Source organism: Bos grunniens, chromosome 5 (genome assembly GCF_055505025.1).
Source record: "Bos grunniens cultivar Pamir isolate PY7600 chromosome 5, Bosgru_T2T1.0, whole genome shotgun sequence".
NCBI lineage: Eukaryota > Metazoa > Chordata > Mammalia > Artiodactyla > Bovidae > Bos > Bos grunniens.
Genome location: NC_141169.1, coordinates 40,668,773 through 40,689,741, shown reverse-complemented (window position 1 = coordinate 40,689,741; position 20,969 = coordinate 40,668,773). Strand labels below are relative to the sequence as shown.

Sequence of the window (20,969 nt, the reverse complement as noted above, 5' to 3'; positions counted from 1 at the left end):
ATGTCTATCCCTTACATGTTTATTGTAGCTATATAGATTTTACATTTATTGTCTTTTAATCTTCATACTTGCTTATTTAAATTGTTGATCCACAAACTTTATTATATATTTACCTTTACTAGTGGAATTTTACCTTTCCTATAAATTCTTATTGAAGCCTATTCTTTTCCCATTAAAATTGCCATTTAGCATTCCATTTAGGGTCAGTTTGGTATTGCTGAACTCTTAGTTTTTGCTTGTTTGAGATATTATATTTTTCACCTTTAATTTTGAATGATAATTTTACTGATTATAGCATCCTAGGTTTTAGGTTTTTCATTTCAGCACTTTAAATTATAATGTCATTCCCTCTGGCTTGCAAAATTTCTGCAGAAAAAAATCAACTGAAGCATTATAATAATTTACTTATAAGTGACTTTTTGTTTTTCTCTTGCTACCTTTACAATTTTCTCCATATTTTTAACATTTGTCATTTTAACTATGACCTGTCTTCATATGAGTCTCTTTGAGTTCCTCTTGTTTGGGACTCTTAGTGTTTCCTGTACCTACAAATCTGTTTCCTCCTTCAACCTCAGGAAGTTTTCAGCCATAACTTTATCACATACATTTTCTACCCCTTTCTCTCTTCTCCTCCAAGATCCATATAATGCAGAAGTTAGTACACTTTATGTTGTCCACAAGGTCCTCCAAGCTATCCTCATTTCTTAAAATTTGTTTTTATTCTGCTGTTATTTGGTGATTTCTATTATTCTTTCAGATAATTTATGCATTCTTCTATGTAACCGATTCTGCTTAGTTCCTTCTAGTGTAATTTTTAGTTCAGTTATTGCATTTTTCTGAAGTAATTGATCAGAAGAAGGAGTGGCTAGGGCCAGATCCAGGTTTGAACCAAGGCTTCTCTTGTGTTCAATGGCAGTCATCCCCCTATAAAAGGCAGAGTTGGTGCCCAAGGTGCTGGAGCAGAAGCCCTGAAGTTTGTATCTGAGCTGGTTTCACTCTAATTGTGTGAAGTCTACTGGCAATGGCAGCTTTCATCCTAACGGAGAGCAACACCAGTGCCAGAAAGGCTGGAACCAGTGCCAGGTTTGGGCCAGGATACATGCTGGAGCAATCACAGAAAACTGGTCAGAGTCCTAGGCAATTTTCAATTTACAGCTTCTGCACTGTTACTGGGAGTAAGCAAGCATCTGCATGCATGCTTCTTGAGAAAAGTCTGTTTCTCATCAGATCAGATCAGATCAGTCGCTCAGTCATGTCCGACTCTTTGTGACCCCATGAATCGCAGCACGCCAGGCCTCCCTGTCCATCACCAACTCCCAAAGTTCACTCAGACTCACGTCCATCGAGTCAGTGATGCCATTCAGCCATCTCATCCTCTGTCGTCCCCTTGTCCTCCTGCCCCCAATCCCTCCCAGCATCAGAGTCTTTTCCAATGAGTCAACTCTTCCCATGAGGTGGCCAAAATACTGGAGTTTCAGCTTTAGCATCATTCCTTCCAAAGAAATCCCAGGGCTGATCTCCTTCAGAATGGACTGGTTGAATCTCCTTGCAGTCCAAGGGACTCTCAGGAGTCTTCTCCAACACCACAGTTCAAAAGCATCAATTCTTTGGTGCTCAGCCTTCTTCACAGTCCAACTCTCACATCCATACATGACCACAGGAAAAACCATAGCCTTAACTAGGTAGCTCTCTGGTAAGTTTCACTGGTTTTCAAACCAGCTAAGGGAACTCATCTTACCAAGATCTGAATCCAGGACTGAGATGTCTTATATGTGATTCAATTCCTGGGCAAGATCCCTGAGCCTGGGATATCCCCATTCCTCTTCTGTGTCTCCTGCTAAGGGCTTGGGTCCTGACCCATTCACTTCTTCTCCCTTCCTACCTGATTCCATGTGGATCTTTCTTTAAAGGTTTGGTTGTAGGAGAGGTTTTCTTGCTGGTCTCCAGGTTGTTTTCAGCAGGAGTTGATCCATATGTAGATGTAGTTTGATAAGATCATAGTGGGAGGTCAGCATAGCATCCCCCCTCCTGTCATCTTGATCTCCTTCATAAACTTATTAATACACTGATGAGAAACAGGTTGAGTGGAATCCCCCACGTATATGTTTGAGTTTTAAATCTTTCTTGACAGAGCAACACTTCCCTTGTTCATTGTTCATCCAAAATCAATAATTTGGGAATTGCAAATAATCAAGAAATCTTATCACCTCATTTGCTTATTACTCTTCCTATTTTCCATTACCATCTCAGTTTTGTAATTTCAAACAAAATAATTATGTACTATTGGCATCATGTTAGTTTCATTGGGGAGACAATTTCAACTCAACAAAGACTTTCTCTACTTTCTTGAATTTCAAGTGATATCTAGCTACATACACACATACTCCTGAAATGGGACAAAATTCTGTAGGACTCTATTTATCATATAAAACTGAGAGTTTTTTGAAATTACCTCAACAAAAAGCATATCAATTAGGACATGACTGAATGACTAATACTTTCACACGTCTTTCATATCAATTAGTCCTACATGACATAATGTGCCAACAAAAACTTATATGTTATAAATATTATGAATAGGATTGCATTATTTTTTAAATCCTTCTTCAGGCATTATATCATTTTGGAAATAAAAAAGTAATTAATTTGATCATAAATTCAATTACCTAAAAATATGAATAATCAGTTGTTTTGTAAAATGCAGAGTGTGCTGTCAACACTCAGTAAATACCCATATCTTCAAAAAGCCTTCAGGTTTTTTTTTTCCGTCAGCAGCCTCCAAGTCATTAATTTCATAGTCCAATAATTTTATATTTATTAAAATGCTTGAAACATATTATTTTGCTCCTCTTTTTACCTGTACTTCACACACAATCAAGTATCAGGGTATTTCAGCAGCTAATGTAGTTGCATTCTGAAAACAATCACATTCTACCTGTTAGTTGAACAGTGTCTGACTCTATTCTGGAAGAGAAGGATACTGTTTATAATCATTTAAAAAAAATGCGTTTTTTGGGGTATGTACTTTATTACTTGGCTTCGAACAGTATGTTCTTCAGAAATTTTTACTAAATATATTTAATCACAGCTGTAAGCTGCTAAAACACTATTAATAACTTTGCAGAAAAACTATTAAACTAAGACAATAATAATTTGATAATAGAGTTTTAAGCTGAGACAATAATAATTTGATAATAGAGTTAAAAAGTAAGTATGAGGCTGAAGAAGACCTCCAAAAGTATGTAATTATGTAACTAGAGGAAGTTATGTCTATGTTTAAGTTGTTTTTAATAATCTGAAAATTATACTGGAACAGTATAATATTGATGTGAAACTGCTTAACATATAATGTATGTAGTATCCCCTTTCTGAGGGATCAGATCAGATCAGTTGCTCAGTTGTGTCCGACTCATTGTGACCCCATGAATCGCAGCACGCCAGGCCTCCCTGTCCATCACCAACTCCCGGAGTTCACTCAGACTCACGTCCATCAAGTCAGTGATGCCATCCAGCCATCTCATCCTCTGTCGTCCCCTTGTCCTCCTGCCCCCAATCCCTCCCAGCATCAGAGTCTTTTCCAATGAGTCAACTCTTCGCATGAGGTGGCCAAAGTACTGGATTTTCAGCTTTAGCATCATTCCTTCCAAAGAAATCCCAGGGCTGATCTCCTTCAGAAGGACTGGTTGGATCTCCTTGCAGTCCAAGGGACTCTCAAGAGTCTTCTCCAAAACCACAGTTCAAAAGCATCAATTCTTGGGCACTCAGCCTTCTTCACAGTCCAACTCTCACATCCATACATGACCACAGGAAAAACCATAGCCTTGTCTAGACGAACTTTTGTTGGCAAAGTAATGTCTCTGCTTTTGAATATGCTATCTAGGTTGGTCATAACTTTCCTTCCAAGGAGTAGGCATCTTTTAATTTCATGGCTGCAATCACAATCTGCAGTGATTTTGGAGCCCAGAAAAATAAAGTCTGACACTGTTTCCCATGAAGTGATAGGATCGGATGCCATGATCTTCGTTTTCTGAATGTTGAGCTTTAAGCCAACTTTTTCACTCTCCACTTTCACTTTCATCAAGAGGCTTTTGAGTTCCTCTTCACTTTCTGCCATAAGGGTGGTGTCATCTGCATATCTGAGGTTATTGATATTTCTCCCGGCAATCTTGATTCCAGCTTGTGTTTCTTCTGACAATATACAGCCTTGACGAACTCCTTTTTCTATTTGGAACCAGTCTGTTGTTCCATATCCAGTTCTTACTGTTGCTTCCTGACCTGCATACAAATTTCTCAAGAGGCAGATCAGGTGGTCTGGTGTTCCCATCTCTTTCAGAATTTTCCACAGTTTATTGTGATCCACACAGTCAAAGGGTTTGGCACAGTCAATAAAGCAGAAATAGATGCTTTTCTGGAACTCTCTTGCTTTTTCCACGATCCAGCAGATGTTGGCAATTTGGTCTCTGGTTCCTCTGCCTTTTCTAAAACCAGCTTGAACATCAGGAATTTCATGGTTCACATATTGCTGAAGCCTGGCTTGGAGAATTTTGAGCATTACTTTCCTAGCATGTGAGATGACTGCAATTGTGCGGTAGTTTGAGCATTCTTTGGCATTGCCTTTCTTTGGGATTGGAATGAAAACTGACCTTTTCCAGTCCTGTGGCCACTGCTGAGTTTTCCAAATTAGCTGGCATATTGAGTGCAGCACTTTCACAGCATCATCTTCCAGGATTTGGAATAGCTCAACTGGAATTCCATCACCTCCACTAGCTTTGCTCGTAGTAATGCTTTCTTTTTTTTTTTTTTTTTAATTTTTTTTAATTTTATTTTATTTTTAAACTTTACATAATTGTATTAGTTTTGCCAAATATCAAAATGAATCCACCACAGGTATACATGTGCTCCCCATCCTGAACCCTCCTCCCTCCTCCCTCCCCATACCATCCCTCTGGGTCGTCCCAGTGCACTAGCCCCAAGCATCCAGTATCGTGCATTGAACCTGGACTGGCATCTCGTTTCATACATGATATTTTACATGTTTCAATGCCATTGTCCCAAATCTTCCCACCCTCTCCCTCTCCCACAGAGTCCATAAGACTGTTCCATACATCAGCATCACTTTTGCTGTCTCGTACACAGGGTTATTGTTATCATCTTTCTAAATTCCATATATATGCTTTAGTATACTGTATTGGTGTTTTTCCTTCTGGCTTGCTTCACTCTGTATAATAGGCTCCAGTTTCATCCACCTCAGTAGTAATGCTTTCTAAGGCCCACTTGACTTCACATTCCAGGATGTCTGGCTCTAGGTCAGTGATCACACCATCGTGATTATCTGGGTTGTGAAGATCTTTTTTGTACAGTTTGACTTTTAAAATATATAATATCCCTTTTCTAAAACATTCACATATTTTAAATTCAAATCTAATTTGAGTCTTCCCTGGTGGCCCAGTGGTTAAGACTCCACACTTCCACTGCAGCAGGCGTGGATTCCACCCCTGGTCAGGAAACTATGATATCCCACATCCCACACAGCCAAAAAACAAAACAACAAAAAAATACTGACTTTATTTCTTCAGATTTTTAGTTGATTTCACTTCAGTGAAATAAGACTTCAGTCTATTCTATTTGACTTCTATTATGTACACATATCACAGGACTGAGTGACTGAACAATGTAACCATGTCAAAAGGCTTTTACTTACACACACAGATGTGTATCTATATGCATGCATAATTTGTGTGTGTGTACCCAGTCATGTATGACTTTTTGTGACCCCACGGACTGTAGCCTACCAGGGTTCTCTGTCCATGGAATTTTCCAGGCAAGAATACTGAAGTGGGTTGCCATTTCCTTCTCTAGGGAATCTTTCTGACCCAGGGATTGAACCCATGTCTTTTGAGTCTGCAGCATTGGTAGGTGGATTGTTTACCACTGTACCACCTGGGAAGCCCCATGCATAATCTAGTCCTCATTTGCATTCTACAGACTGGGTAACTGACACCTCAGGAAGATTAAGTGATGGGTGCAGCAGAGGCAGATTTTCAGATTGAGTCTGAGGACAAAATATTCCCTGATTTTAAAATGTAGAGTAAGAAATGTTGATGTCTTTTCACCTAGGATAATCTGAGCTCAGCACAAACAAGTTTCCTCTATTTTCTGGAAACTGAAATTCATGGCAAATATTCCTTAGAACCAGAGCAGAGTGGTCAGTATCGTAAGTAAAATTTTAGGTTAAATATTTTTAACATGACCTTGTATGAGCTGTGTTGAGGATTAATCAAAATAGATTTCTGAAATCCTGCCAAATCTTTTTTCTTTCTACAAGAGATGCCACCACTTGCTAATACATATTAATGTTTTATCCATATTTCTAAATTTTGTTCTCTTTCAATGTAAATGCTTGTATAAGCATCAGTTCAATGAAATATTAGATTTATTGGTATTGTTGGAGGAAACTCTAATTATATACCAATACTAAATACTTTGTGAATAATTGTTAGTGGCTAAATGTTTGCTAATGTATAGTTGAAGATTTTTAAAATAATTTATATGAAATACCTCATGACAGAACAAAACTAGACAAGAACTAGATGATGTCTGTCTAGCAGAAAAATGCATACATAGATATGGACCAGATTTCCCAAAGGAGAACCATAGCATCATCTAAAGTAAAGAGAGAGAGGGGGGAAAAGCAAAGCATGGCAGGACAGACGAGAGCATGAAGGAAGGAGACAGAGGCTGTCACCTTGTGTTGCCTTATTATATTTTTGTTGTTGTAGTTGTTTAAATACATAAGTAAGTGTCTTAGTAAAGGATGTTGAATTGTTTGGAGAATACTATAGCACCAATACATGTTAGGGAAACACCAGTCACTAGACACCTATAGAGCTGTGGTTAAGTTGTGATATGAGCCATCTGCAGTACCTGGTGAAAAGACCTAGGGGAGAGTAGGAGAAACCAGGGAGCTGTTTCCTAGCACAGCATGGCATGTGGGCAGGAATGCATCCCCAGGTTCTGGTCATTCTGTTCTTTTGGATATTGAGAAGAAAAGGTCTGCTTCTTTTATTGGCACATCTTTGAGTTGTTTTCTTCTTATGCCACTTCACTTGCTACAACACTTTCAGGAATATGGGGGCTGGGAGCTGGCTGTGGATTACTGAGTGGTAGGTCCTTCAGAGAGAATTAAGAAGAGCTGTTTCTTCTGCACTAGCGTGTGTGGGCTCAGCCTTGCCCCCCTCTCCTCTGCTGCACTCTGAGAGGATGGGATCAGGAGTCACAAGTGTTGGGATAACTGGTGATACAACAGAACAAATCAGTAGCAGAAAATGATGTGAGAGATGCTTTTATACTGAAACAGAAAGAAATCCATTAAATAAAATGAAATACATGCTGCCAGGATAATCACTCACTGTCCTATTGAAATAGGCAATATTTGGAGTGAAGGAAAAGAGTTTGCCTCAGGATAATGAAAAATGTCTCCTTCTGATGAGAATGAAAATATTGAAATTGGAAGTCTTTCAAAAACACTCAATAAAATACACATTAAAAATGCTTTAAAATATTGCTGCTTAGACTATCCTCTTCTAAGGTGTATATGCTGCTGCTACTGCTAAGTCACTTCAGTCGTGTCCAACTCAGTGCGACCCCATAGACAGCAGCCCACCAGGCTTCCCGTCCCTGGGATTCTCCAGGCAAGAACACTGGAGTGGGTTGCCAATTTCCTTCTCCAATGCATGAAAGTGAAAAGTGAAAGTGAAGTCGCTCAGTCGTGTCCGACTCTAGCGACCCCTGGACTGTAGCCTACAAGGCTTCTCCGTCCATGGGATTTTCCAGGCAAGAGTGCTGGAGTGGGGTGCCAATGCCTTCTCCAAAGGTGTATATATAAGCAGCAGTAATCCATAACTGAGACCAGAGCCCCAGTAAGAAATACTTTTTATTACCTATTGTATTTTATGCTTACTTGAAGGAACTAAAGTTAAATTTTAATTTGTTTGTGGCAAGTGTTTTGAAATACAGTTATGGAATGGTCCATTCATTTCTTCAATAAATATAATATCAAATGACTACTCAGTGCCAGGCATTAGAGACACAATAAACAAGTAACGTGTCATTGTCTCTTGTAGCCTGATGGGCCCTAACGCTTAGCAGAATGATAGTTAATATCTATTTACTACTTTCACAGTAAGCATTTCACATGTATAATCTTATATGACACTTGCAAGTGTTCTATGAAATGCGCATTTTTGTTCATACTTTGTACATGAGTCAGAACTTGAGTAATTTTCCCTAAGTTGCAAGCTAAAGAGTGGCTGAGCTAAGTTTAAGACAAGATCTGGCTGACCTTCCTGGATTTCCTTTGACTATGCCTTACCTCAGGTTCCCATATACTGTGGGTGTTGTCTAAGAAGGAAATATAAGATAATATCCTTGACCCAGAAAAGTCTTCTGCATCTTATTTTTAGTTTCTTGAAATTGCTCACTCATAGCTACTCTTCCTTTAGACCTGCCCTCATTCTTTCCCAGATTCTCTATATAGTTAATAAGGTAAACAGACCAAGATCTCACTCGCATAATTTGTCAAAATTAATAATCTGAAGGATACTCTTCAAAGTAATTGTTCTTTAATTTTACCTGATTCTTTTTCTCTCTGGTCAGTACTACTTCCTCTATAGTCAATAAAAAAAGATGTAGCAGCATCCCTTGCTCTTAAGATGAATGTTCAGATCAGATCAGATCAGTCGCTCAGTCGTGTCCGACTCTTTGCGACCCCATGAATCGCAGCACGCCAGGCCTCCCTGTCCATCACCAACACCCGGAGTTCACTCAGACTCAGTCCATTGAGTCAGTGATGCCTTCCAGCCATCTCATCCTCTGTCGTCCCCTTCTCCTCCTGCCCCCAATCCCTCCAAGCATCAGAGTCTTTTCCAATGAGTCAACTCTTCACATGAAGTGGCCAAAGTACTGGAGTTTCAGCTTAAGCATCATTCCTTCCAAAGAAATCCCAGGGCTGATCTCCTTCAGAATGAACTGGTTGGATCTCCTTGCAGTCCAAGGGACTCTCAAGAGTCTTCTCCAACACCACAGTTCAAAAGCATCAATTCTTCGGCACTCGGCCTTCTTCATAGTCCAACTCTCACATCCATACATGACCACAGGAAAAACCATAGCCTTGACTAGACGGACCTTTGTTGGCAAAGTAATGTCTCTGCTTTTGAATATGCTATCTAGTTATGTAAAGTTATTATTTAGAATTATTTATTATCAATTTAGGTTTATTAATTGATAAATTTGAACTATTTAAAATCCAGTAATCACTGACACATTAAACTGCACATGTTTTGTAATTTGCAAAATGTTTTCAAATATATTATCTAAGTTGATCTTTACAAAAAGAACTGTTTGATCGACACAACAGTTTTGGCATAGTTTATGTTTGCCTTTCTCCCCTCCTCCTCATTAAAGGACTTCATCTTAATTAGTATGTATAACTCAATGAAAAGAATTACAAACCAATGGGCCAAGAAAATGCTGAAAGTACATTTTTGGAGACAAACTTTAAGAGCTATAAATAACGTGTATAGGTTTCAAAATTTTTAATTTAGGTTTATATTTGAATATTAATGATAACAAAATAAAAAACTGAATTCTTCTATAGATCATTTAATGGATTCCCCTGCCTCCTGAAGGAATTTATCTTTATTCTTCACCTTTATTTACTGTTTCTTTTCCTTTCTAATCAGTTCTGTTTAGTAAAAGAAATAAAATTTAAATTTAAAAGTCTAGACTTAATACAATCTATACATTTGTGTAGTTTTCTTCTTCTTACCAATGTCCAAGAGAAATAAATTGGTAATAATCAATCTTGGCATTTAAAAATTATCTGTTGAATATTTTTCCTTTTGCAAAGGTATCTAAAAATTTTCCTGTTGCTCCACTGATCCATATTTACTATGTTTAATCTAAAAATTCAACTCATTTTTTTTTCAAGAAATAAACGATTTTTCACTGAAAAATAACCTATACACAAAAAGGGAAAAATATTTTTCCTGATCCATGTAGTAACACTAAATATTTTTACCGGTCTTGGAAAATGCTGGAATTCTGGCAAATTAAAGGGGGGTAAATATGGTCTTAAAGTCCATCACATTTAAAAAATAAGTAGTACTCTACATGTCATTATGATGCAAGAAATCAGTACCATTTTATTTTGGCTGCTTTAGATAGCATTTAAATATATTTATATATTGATAATAATAACATTAGGTATTTTCAGAATTGCTTTCATGCTCTAATTTATATTTTACATTCAATTCTATGTCATGAGATTCTTATATTCTATTTCTACATAATCTTTGAAAATATGATTTCATGTGTTTTCAAATTGAAGAGCCTATTGTGTCTCAATTGAAGAAGTCAAGTCTCTTTGTAATGCCCTGGAATATTTGAAAATTTGTTATAGTGCCACCACCAGGTCCATCTGAGACATATTTTGCAGTGTTTTTAATAAATGATTGACATGCCAGAATTGAAAGAGACACGTGTACCCCAATGTTCATCGCAGCACTGTTTATAATAGCCAGGACATGGAAGCAACCTAGATGTCCATCTGCAGATGAATGGATAAGAAAGCTGTGGTACATATACACAATGGAGTATTACTCAGCCATTAAAAAGAATACATTTGAATCAGTTCTAATGAGGTGGATGAAACTGGAGCCTATTATACAGAGTGAAGTAAGCCAGAAAGAAAAACACCAATACAGTATGCTAATGCATATATATGGAATTTAGAAAGATGGTAATGATAACCCTGTATGTGAGACAGCAAAAGAGACACAGATGTATAGAACAGTCTTTTGGACTCTGGGAGAGGGAGGTAGGGGATGATTTGGGAGAATGGCATTGAAACATGTATAATATCATATATGAAATGAATCACCAGTCCAGGTTTGATGCAGGATACAGGATGCTTGGGGCTGGTGCACTGGGATGACCCAGAGGGATGGTATGGGGAGGGAGGTGGGAGGAGGGTTCAGGATGGGAACACGTGTACACCCGTGGTGGATTCATGTTGATGTATGGCAAAACCAATACAATATTGTAAAGTAATTAGCCTCCAATTAAAATAAATAAATTTATATTAAAAAAACATGCTTTCAAGTTTAATACTATGTAGATCCAAACAAGTCTGTCATTGCACTGACCTGTGTACACATAAGCGTTCCTGTTGATCTGTGAACTTTTTAAGGGCAAGCAGACTATGCTTTCTTTTTGATTCTTTTATCTGCATGCTTGGTCACAGATGGATCTACAAAGATGATGATGAGGCTTAAGTCAAAGAGCCCCTCACTAAAATGAAGCTATTTCAATGCCTTGAAACCAAAATAATCATGTGGTCAGAAGTTTTTACAGAATTTTATAAAAGCAAGATATTTTACTTAGACTGATGCATAGTTTTGTAGCGTAGTTTATTTATTTATTTATTTATTAGTATTTTTTTAATTTGGCTGTGTTGCATCTTAGTTGCTACATGTGGGATCTTCCATGTGTAGTGCAGGATCTTTCATTGCAGCTCATGGACTCTCTAGTTGTAGTGAGTGGACTCAGTAGTTATGACACATGGGCTTATTTTCTCCATGGCATGTGTGATCTTAGTTCCCTGACCAGGGATTGAACCTGTGTCCCCTGAATTGCAAGGTGGATTCTTAGACTTCCCTGACCACCAGGGAAGTCTCTGTAGCTTAGTTTATATTAGTAATTTTGTCTTCTTATCTTTAAAAATAGCTCTCCAAATTTTAAAGATTTTGACATACAAAACCTAGCTTCTCTCTTATAAGGAACAATTATTTACATTTTCTTGAATGAATAAAGGAAAAAAGTGAAAGCAGGGAAAAGGAATAAACAAGTTATTAATCTATATACTTTAACATTTAAAAATTTAGGTTTTCTGGCAAAAATTTTCCATAAACCACCAACAGGCAATCTAAGATATAACTCTTGTACAATGTCTATGAATTTATAAAATTCTTATACAGATATGGTTGTGGTGATGATTTAGTTTCTAAGTCATGTCTAACTCTTGAGACCCTGTGGACTGTAGCCTGCCAGGCTCCTCTGTCCATGGGATTTTCCAGGCAAGAATCCTGGAGTGGGTTGTCACTTCCTTTGCCAGAGGATCTTCCCTACCCAGGGTTTGAATCCGGGTTTCCTGCATTACAGGGGGATTCTTTTACTGCTGAGCTACTAGGGAAATTCTTATACAAATATATGTTTTACTAAATCTTTCTACCAGTGCTTCAGGTCAATTTAATCTTCAGGTAAAATAGTTGACATTGAAATGTTCACAACTCTGCTATTTGTAAAAAGATTTTACTATACTCAGTTATTAAAAACTTAAAAAAATGTCAATTCAGTTACTTGCTCATGTTTCTTACAATGTCAGTACTGGGAAGAAGCTGAAGCCTTGATACCGAATCTACTCTTTTCATTATAATATGATGTTTACAAATGTATTTAAATAAACTAAAACTTATTATACAAATAAGAAATATAAAATAAAATAGAATTGATAATATTGTTGATGCCAAATGGTGAATATTTTCCATTACCTTTCTTTCCTTTTTCTTATCTTTCCTCTTCCTTCTTCTCTTCTCTTTATGCAGGTGTTTAATATTATCCAACTGCCATAAAGTTAAAGATTTTTTTTGAAATTTGAACCTAAATTCTACTGAACACAAGATGAAAATGTGGTTACTGTTCAGTCTCCTTGTAATAATATCTTTTAAAACTTGTCTATCAGGTAAGAAATATCCTGTCTATAACATATAACTTCCACAATTTATGTCAATGTAATTAATATTCTTTTCACTATATTGAATCTAGTGTATAAAGTTCAGAATTAATATTTTCCTTTGCCATCTGGGTCAGGCAAGTAAATGCATATATATTAAGCCTGACACTTTTGTTCTTTTTTCTTTTTAGTTTCAATTAAAATTTCATAAGTTAATCGATCTTATATAGTGATGTGCTGGTAAATGGTTAAAATCTGAATATCTGGGAGGGGAAAAATATCCCTGCTGTAGCATTTGTCAATTCCTACAGAGTAAATTGTCCTACTGTTGTCATTTTCAACTTGAAACCATGTATGGTGGTGGGAGAAGAGTTATGCAATAGCGCACCATCATATAGTATGTTCACTATAGGGGTAAAATCGACTTAACCTCATTAGTATACATAAAAGTAAAACATAGTAAAATATTAGAAAATAATGGGTTTTAAGCTTTTGATACATCTGTCTATTTTTTACAAGTTAATATAATTTAATTTTTATTATTGGCTGGTCAATCTTTTGAAAACAATTCAAAAATAATCTACAGTGTATTCAAGGACTTAAGAATAACAATGCAGTTTTAAGTATACCGTAGTTTTAGGATAAACAAACACTATATTTCTATTTTTCAAAGATAAGTGTGAAAGATTAAAAAATATTTCTAAAGGCACATTGTATTTTTATCTGAAGCAGTGTGTTTTCTAACAATATTTTATAATACCTCTGTCTCAATTACCTTAATTCAGCACTTGTTGAGTTGCTGTTAAGTTCAAGATATAGATGGATCTTATATTTTCATTTATGAACCTCCCTTGATTGCTTTAATAATGAACTTGATGGGCACACACATATAGAACTATTTGCATATATGCATATATATTATTTAATATAATAAAGAAAATTTGTGGTAAGGTTATTATTGCTGTCTACATTTATGAATAAAATAAAGCAAAGATATTCTTATTAGTACTGAAAATTCATGCCAATTCTTTAAAATTTTTGGTGCTGTAATTATAAAAATGCAAAGATAAGAAATAAATATTTCCAAAGACATGGTCATACTTCAGCCTTAATGGTGAAGAGCTAATAATCTAATTTCATTAACTAATATCTCGTTTATTTGAGTAACATTTGAAATCAAAACAAAGAGCAGCTTTGGGATTAATATTTTTCTGATTTTTGTCTTTTTTTTTCTTTTTAGAGTTTACATGGCACAGAAGGTATGGTCATGGAGGTAAGTTGATGAAAGGGTAACTTTTTAAGTAGATTTCTTCAAATAAACCATATTTCATCCCTACATTAAGCTATTAAGTTTTTAAACTTATAGCAAGTGGTTACAATTAGAGCACTTGGGAATTTTGTAGATGTTTTATCTGAGGTCTTCATGTAACTTATTTGATTACCAAAATAAATGAATAGATACACCACAAGCAAATATCCAAGTGGAGGATTGTAGCAGATAGAATATATTCAATGCAACCTGTATTTTCCCTTCATGTTTTATAATAATCCTATAGTACTTAATTTTGCAGCAATATTTTTAATATTGTAAAATTCTAGCTTGTTTTGAAAGCCTTCTGCTTTGCTGCAAGAAGAAGAATTAAAGTTAATAAGCTTGGAACCTTAAGATTCAGTTTAATTGGAAATCCAGATAATGGAAAATTTATTATTTATCTTTCATTAAATATAATTAGTGATCCTGATAGTTTAGATTATATTTCAACCACTGAATAGTTATTGCTAGAAATATAGACTGGAAAAAATAGTCTAGAGTAAATCAGTCTGGACTTACATATTCAACCAGGTATTCACTATGTGATCTTGTGCAAATTATTCAATTTCTATGAGACTTACGTTTCCTACATGTAAAAATCACAGGATTCTTGTGAACACTAAAAAAACAATGTAATGATAACTTACAGCACTGCTGCTGCTGCTTTAAGTCGTTTCAGTCGTGTCCGACTCTGTGCGACCCCATAGACGGCAGCCCACCAGGCTCCCCCATCCCTGGGATTCTCCAGGCAAGAATACTGGAGTGGGTTGCCATTTCCTTCTCCAATGCATGAAAGTGAAAAGTGAAAGTGAAGTTGCTCAGTCGTGTCCGACTCTTCGCGACCCCAAGGACTGCAGCCCACCAGGCTCCTCCATCCATGGGATTTTCCAAGCAAGAGTACTGGAGTGGGGTGCCATTGCCTTCTCCGACTTACAACACAGTGACCTACATAGTAAACAAATAAACATGGTAACACTGGTAATCATTGAAAGCCACAGCATAGTGGTAGGAGAACGAGTAATTAAAAGAATCACTGAGTAATCAGTGCTATTGCTTCCATGCCAAAGCAAGAGTTTCATGCCAGAGTGAGTCAGAGTCTCCATCGATAGGGGATTTATAAAAAGGAAAGTCTCAGCAAGAAGCATATCAAAGCTATTTCTGTTTCTTCCTTGTGAGTTAGCCTATATAGTGTGAGTGTAGGCTATATAAAGATCAGTGACATATGCTCCTTGATTTCAATAACCTTACATATAATAAGGAATAATAAAAGTAAGTGGGTAACAAATTCATAAGAAAAATATGATAGGCTTTTTAAAATAATTGAGGAATTAATAAATATTTAATGATGGAGCTAGTAGGCAAGGGAAACTGGAAGTATTTCAATTATTAGAAATGGAAATAATTCTTAGAGAAAGTAGAACAAATAAGTACAGAAGTGGGTAAATATGGACTGTGTTAGGTCACTAATTCAAAGAACACTTGTTCTGAAGGATGTTAGTAGGACTTCATTGTCAAATAAATTTGAGAAAGGCTAGTTCATTAAACTTCAACAGTTTATTATTATGTGTGTTGTTTTTGTTCAGTCCCTCAGTCGTGTCTGATTCTTTGCAACCCCATGGACTGCAGTAATGGACTTATTAGTTTCCTAGGACTGCTATAGCTATAATAAAGCCACCAACTGGGTGGCTTAGAACAACAGAAATTTATTGTCTCACATTCTGAGACGAGATGTCCCAAAGAAAGGAGATATCAGAGTCAGGTTTCTGCTGAAACCTGTATGGGAAAGCTCTTCCTTTCATCTCTCAGCTTCTAGTACCCCAAACACTGGGCTTCCTTTGTGTCTCAGATGGTAAAGAATCTGCCTACAATGCATGAGACCCAGATCAAGAAGACCCCTTGGAGAAGGGAATGGAAACCCACTCCAGTATTCTTGTCTGGAGAACTCCATGGACAGAGAAGCCTGGCAGGCTACAGTCCATGGGGTCACAAACAGTCAGACACAACTGAGCGACTAACACACACACACACACACACACACACATCCCAAACATTCCTTGGCTTATGGCAGCAAACACAGGCAGATATAAGGTAGGTGTGAACAGATGCCCAGATTGTTATGAAAAACACAGTGTCTAGAGCTTGAGGTTGCACCATAGGTCAAGGAAGTGGTTGTCATTAATAAATGTGAAAGGCTCTTCTTAGGCAAATAAAATCATGCAAGGAAAACTTAGTCAACAATTCTGATAACCTGATCTTAATTTTCCTTCTAATAATTGGATTCCTGTACATTCTCAAGACCAACTTGTTATATTTTAGTTATGATATATTGCTGCACTGTTACCTATTACCCATGAGACTAAGAACTGACGAACCAGAGTATTCAAAGCTTAAACCCTAAATGTCCTTATTCTCCAGAGAAGGCAATTGCACCTCACTCTAGTACTCTCGTCTGGAAAATCCCATGGACGGAGGAGCCTGGTAGGCTGCAGTCCATGGGGTTGCAAAGAGTCGGACACACTGAGCGACTTCACTTTCACTTTTCACTTTCACCCATTGGAGAAGGAAATGGCAACCCACTCCAGTGTTCTTGCCTGGACAATCCCATGGACGGCGGAGCCTGGTGGGCTGCCGTCTATGGGGTCGCATAGAGTTGGACACAACTGAAGCGACTTAGCAGCAGCAGCAGCAGTCCTTATTCTCTTATCAGTGAGGAATGTTTGAAAATGGAGATAATAATAATGCTTTGAGCCAATTTAAATATTGTCTCATTTAGAGAGTTTACTTTATTTTAAGAGGGCTTACAACACTCCCCAGGCCATATCCACTGAATATTGTAAACACTGTAAAAATTCAAATATTAGACTCTGCTAAAATTTTGTTCTCATTGCTTTCTTCCTGAAACTCTCATTAAAACATACTTATGTAAAATCATGTTTGAAAACTAACAGATTAAGATGACATATTACAGAATAAGAAATAGGATTTCTTTCATTGAATATAAAATGAATAAAAATAGCTCTCAAGCACAAATTGTAATGATACTTTCAATTTCCAGAGATAAAATAAGATAGCAAGGTTACAGTGGATCATCTCTACATAACAAGAGGTGAAGTATTTCATTTAAGATCATACACTAACTGACTACATTAACTGTGAGACTGAGAATGCTACTGAAAAAAAGCAGCAGTTTTTTCCTTTCTGTTAATCTTCTTGATCAAATTTAAGAAATGAACTTACTTCTGCAATAGATGACCACTATATGGTAGAAAATAAATTTTTATTGAGTAAATCAAAGAATGATTTGAAGTAATTTTTTCAAGTAGCTTGAGAAGTTATCTATATAACTGTGTGCTCCTTTTTAGAAGACTATATCTAGCACAAAAGAAGAGCGTATGTTTTAAAAACAACCTTATTTTAACATATTTTCCATTTGTTTCTGTACCCTTTAACCTCATAATACTTCCAAAGCATGATAATTTGTCATCTAATTATTTCCATTGCCCTGGAAATAAAGCAATGGATAACTTAATTTTTGTTAACAGAGATTATAATGCTTGTATTAATGGATCCTTTGCTGAACCTTGTGTTGTATTACCCCTGAAAGTTCTTTTTCCTTGATCTGAGTGCCCTAGCTCAACTAACAGAGCAATGAGCTTGGATAGTCTTCAAGCGGGTTATGAAGCTTACATTCAGAAGTTAACCCTGAGCATACCAAAGCAATTCGAAGCCAGTTATGAATAATTTATCTCCCAAGAGCCCAAATATATCCTCAAAATAAAATGCATATTGTAATTGGTAAACCACCCAATGAAATACATTATTTTATTCAGGCTTGAAAATATTAGAAAAGCAAGAAATATTTATAAAATTTATAAATATATGCTAACATTTTATAAATAACATTTATAAAATAATACTAACTGGAAACACAAATGTGATATCAAGTGTGTCATAGTCTCCTTTTGTTCTTAAAATGGGCAAAAGGAAATATCTTAAATATAATATTTTGTCAAAATGGAAAAATTTAGTGTTTTATTGGAAATTAGTTTCATATTTTATCACTTAAATGATTCATTGTCTCTTTCTGTAAAGGGCAAATGGAAATGCAGCACTTGGAAATATCTGCATATAATTTTGGAAAAGTACTTGTGGAGAATAAAATAGCATGGGGCACTGATAATATTCAGTTTGGCCTATAAACTTCAACCCAACTCACCCCCGAAGTGTTTTATCTTTACTTCAATGAGTAGAGGGATTGCCAATCAATAGACATAGTCTTATCATTATTAACATGTGGCATTTCATTATTTCCAATGGAAATTGCCATTGCTGATATCTTTTCCAGAAAGAAACATGCCTTATGATCATGATGAAGAAACCATAAACATATGTTCAGTTTTCTAAAAGCTGATGAATTTTTATCTCAAAGTCACATATCTTAAAATCAAAAGATATCCTATCAAAAGAAACATTTAAAACCATGCATTTTATGAAGATATGCAAGTGTGCAACTAACCCCTACCTCCACACAGATGTATGTTTGTGTGCAGCTGTCTTTGTATTTCAAGGCACCATACAATACTTGAAATAATCAAGGCAATTAGGAATGAACGAAACTCAACTACTTCAAATGATAAAACTAGTTATTTTAAGAAAATTAATAAATTATTAATTAAATTGAGAATTCAGGATTGTTATAATCCCAATAAGGCTTCCCTGGTGGCTTAGATGGTGAAGAATTGACCTGCAATGCAGGAGATAATGACAGTACCAGAGGACTTTTTAGAAGCAGGTGCTAGACAGCCCAGGATTAGCTATTTCTACATTGGAAATACAATACTATTGAATCTTTAGTTAATGCAACTGTGCACCTACTGAGATGAATTCAAATTTTTTAAAATTGTATGTGATCACAATTATTAAATGAAGCACATATTTAATTCAGTTCAGTTCAGTTCAGTCGCTCAGTCGTGTCCAACTCTTTGTGACCTCATGAATTGCAGCACGCCAGGCCTCCCTGTCCATCACCAACACCTGGAGTTCACTCAAACCCACGTCCATCGAGTCAGTGATGCCATCCAGCCATCTCATCCTCTGTCGTCCCCTTTTCCTCCTGCCCCCAATCCCTCCCAGCATCAGAGTCTTTTCCAATGAGTCAACTCTTCGCATGAAGTGGCCAGAGTACTGGAGTTTCAGCTTTAAGCATCATTCCTTCCAAAGAAATCCAAGGGCTGATCTCCTTCAGAGTGGACTGGTTGGATCTCCTTGTAGTCCAAGGGACTCTCAAGAGTCTTCTCCAACACCACAGCTCAAAAGCATCAATTCTTTGGCCCTCAGCTTTCTTCACAGTCTAACTCTCATATCCATACATGAATTAGTGGAAAGTATTTCCAATTTGCTGCTTATTCCAAAATTCTCCAATGTATGTTGAAATGGACCTAAGGAAAATCTCTAATCTTGAAGACCTAAAATTCTATTAACAGTGTCTTTCACAGAACAGAACTTTTAAACTTGAATAAAGTCCAGCTTATCATTTTTTTTCTTTTATGGATCATGCTTTTGAAATCATGTCTCAAAATTCTTCACCATATGCAAGGTCTGAATCAAGTTATTGACTGAATTAAGGACAACTATAACCTCTAGTTCATTAAACTGTAGCCTCACAGAAAACCATTTAAAATTCTTATGTTAACTCTAATGTAACAAGTGGAAACTCAAGATCTATCCAGTGTAGATAAGTCGACTTCTGTTTAAGCTTTATAATTGCACCAAACATTCATTCCTCTTTAACTTTGATGATGTTTTCTGTTGATAATGATAGTAATACCATAATCATCAAGCTTGTATATAAATACAATGAATTTAGAAGATATTCATGAGCTTAAACTCCCCTAAAATATATTTATTTTAATATTCTGAATAATTAGTATGTTTAAATTTTTTTTAATTGCTCAGAATTGTCACACTATTCATTATTAATCAAGGGTTGAAGTGAGAATAGTATTCATCTTACCTTCAAGAAGAGAATCAAAATATGTTAATAAAATTGAACTTCACGGCTCATCTTTTTAAGCATTTTTGTGTAAATTGGGAAGAAACAGCAGAAGCTTCAAAGCAGCAGGGTTACTAAATTGTTCCAGCTAGTAAAGCTGGGCAATTGACAGAGATTCAAAGAAGAGTTCATGAGATTGTTCAAGTGGGAGAAGAAATATCACATGACTTATGTCATAGATATGTGCTTAGTCGCTCAGTCATGTCAAACTCTTTGCAACCCCATGGACTGTAGCTCACCAGGCTCCTCTGTCCATGGAGACTCTCCAGGCAAGAATACTGGAGTGGGTTGCCATGCCCTGCTCCAGGAGAGCTTCCCAACCCAGGGATCAAACCCAGGTCTCTCGCATTGTGGGTGGATTCTTCACTATCTGAGCCACCAGAGAAGCCCAAGAACACTGGAGTGGGTAGCCTTCTGCAGGGGAACTTACCAACCCAGGAATCGAACTGGGGTCTCCTGCATTGCAGGCAGATTCTTTACCAGCTGAGCTACCCAGGAAGCCCTTTTTATCATAGATAATTCCAAGGCTATTTCTTTCTGAAATCAAAAAATCTAGAACCTACATACAAATAAAGGTCTTGTTATCAAGGATTTGAGATTCATTACATGTTTCCCATGAAGGTGAAAGAGGAGAGTAAAAAAGTTGGCTTAAAACTCAACATTCAGAAAATGAAGATCATGGCATCTGGTCCCATCACTTCATGGGAAATAGAGGGGGAAGCAGTGGAAACAGTGTCAGACTTTATTTTTGGGGCTCCAAAATCACTACAGATGGTGACTGCAACCATGAAATTAAAAGACGCTTATTCCTTGGA

General features: G+C 36.5%; 1 protein-coding gene across 5 annotated transcripts in view; it reads left to right on the top strand.

Annotated features, from left to right (window-relative positions):
* The window catches only part of CNTN1 (contactin 1), a 420,540-nt gene that overhangs the window by 219,321 nt on the left and 180,250 nt on the right, over positions 1–20,969 (top strand). For all 5 annotated transcript variants that reach the window (XM_086403896.1, XM_086403897.1, XM_086403898.1 and 2 more), the window contains 2 exons: positions 12,663–12,799; positions 14,031–14,063. In XM_086403896.1, coding sequence (XP_086260022.1) covers positions 12,739–12,799; positions 14,031–14,063 — 94 coding nt within the window. In that variant the 5' untranslated portion in view covers positions 12,663–12,738. The remainder of the gene's footprint in view (positions 1–12,662; positions 12,800–14,030; positions 14,064–20,969) is intronic.